The sequence below is a fragment of the Colobus angolensis genome, unplaced genomic scaffold, assembly GCF_000951035.1.
Source record: "Colobus angolensis palliatus isolate OR3802 unplaced genomic scaffold, Cang.pa_1.0 Scaffold328, whole genome shotgun sequence".
Taxonomy (NCBI): Eukaryota; Metazoa; Chordata; class Mammalia; order Primates; family Cercopithecidae; genus Colobus; species Colobus angolensis.
In genome coordinates this window covers 2650486-2651069 of record NW_012116577.1, presented here as the reverse complement: position 1 = coordinate 2651069, position 584 = coordinate 2650486, and the positions used below count along the sequence as shown (strand labels likewise).

The window sequence follows — 584 nt, the reverse complement described above, 5'->3', positions numbered from 1 at the left end:
TCACTACTATCGCTGCTGTCACTGTTGTCACTGCTATTGCTGCTATCGCTGCTGTCACTGCTATCACTGCTGTCACTGCTGTCACTGCTGTCACTACTATCACTGCTGTTACTGCTGTCGCTGCTGTCACCACTATCACTGCTGTTGCTGCTGTCACTGCTATTGCTGCTGTCACTACTACTACTGCTGTCACTGCTATTGCTGCTGTCACTACTATTACTGCTGTCACTGCTATCGCTGCTGTCACTGCTATTGCTGCTGTCGCTACTATTGCTGCTGTCACTACTATCACTGCTGTCACTGCTATCACTGCTGTCACTGCTATTGCTGCTGTCACTATTATCGCTGCTGTCACTACTGTCACTACTATCACTGCTGTTGCTGCTGTCACTACTATTGCTGCTGTCACTACTGTCACTGCTATCACTACTGTCACTGCTATCGCTGCTGTCACTGCTATCACTGCTGTCACTGCTATTGCTGTTGTCGCTACTATCACTGCTGTCACTGCTATTGCTGCTGTCACTACTGTCACTATCACTGCTGTCACTGCTATCGCTGCTGTCACTGCTATCACTGCTTTC

The 584-nt window shown here is 48.8% G+C and overlaps 1 protein-coding gene across 1 annotated transcript in view; it reads right to left on the bottom strand.

Moving 5' to 3' along the window:
- The window catches only part of DSPP (dentin sialophosphoprotein), a 6138-nt gene that overhangs the window by 1006 nt on the left and 4548 nt on the right, over positions 1–584 (bottom strand). Inside the window, exon 5 of the mRNA XM_011951817.1 lies at positions 3–584. This exon is cut by the window's right edge and continues 15 nt beyond it. Coding sequence (XP_011807207.1) covers positions 3–584 — 582 coding nt within the window. The remainder of the gene's footprint in view (positions 1–2) is intronic.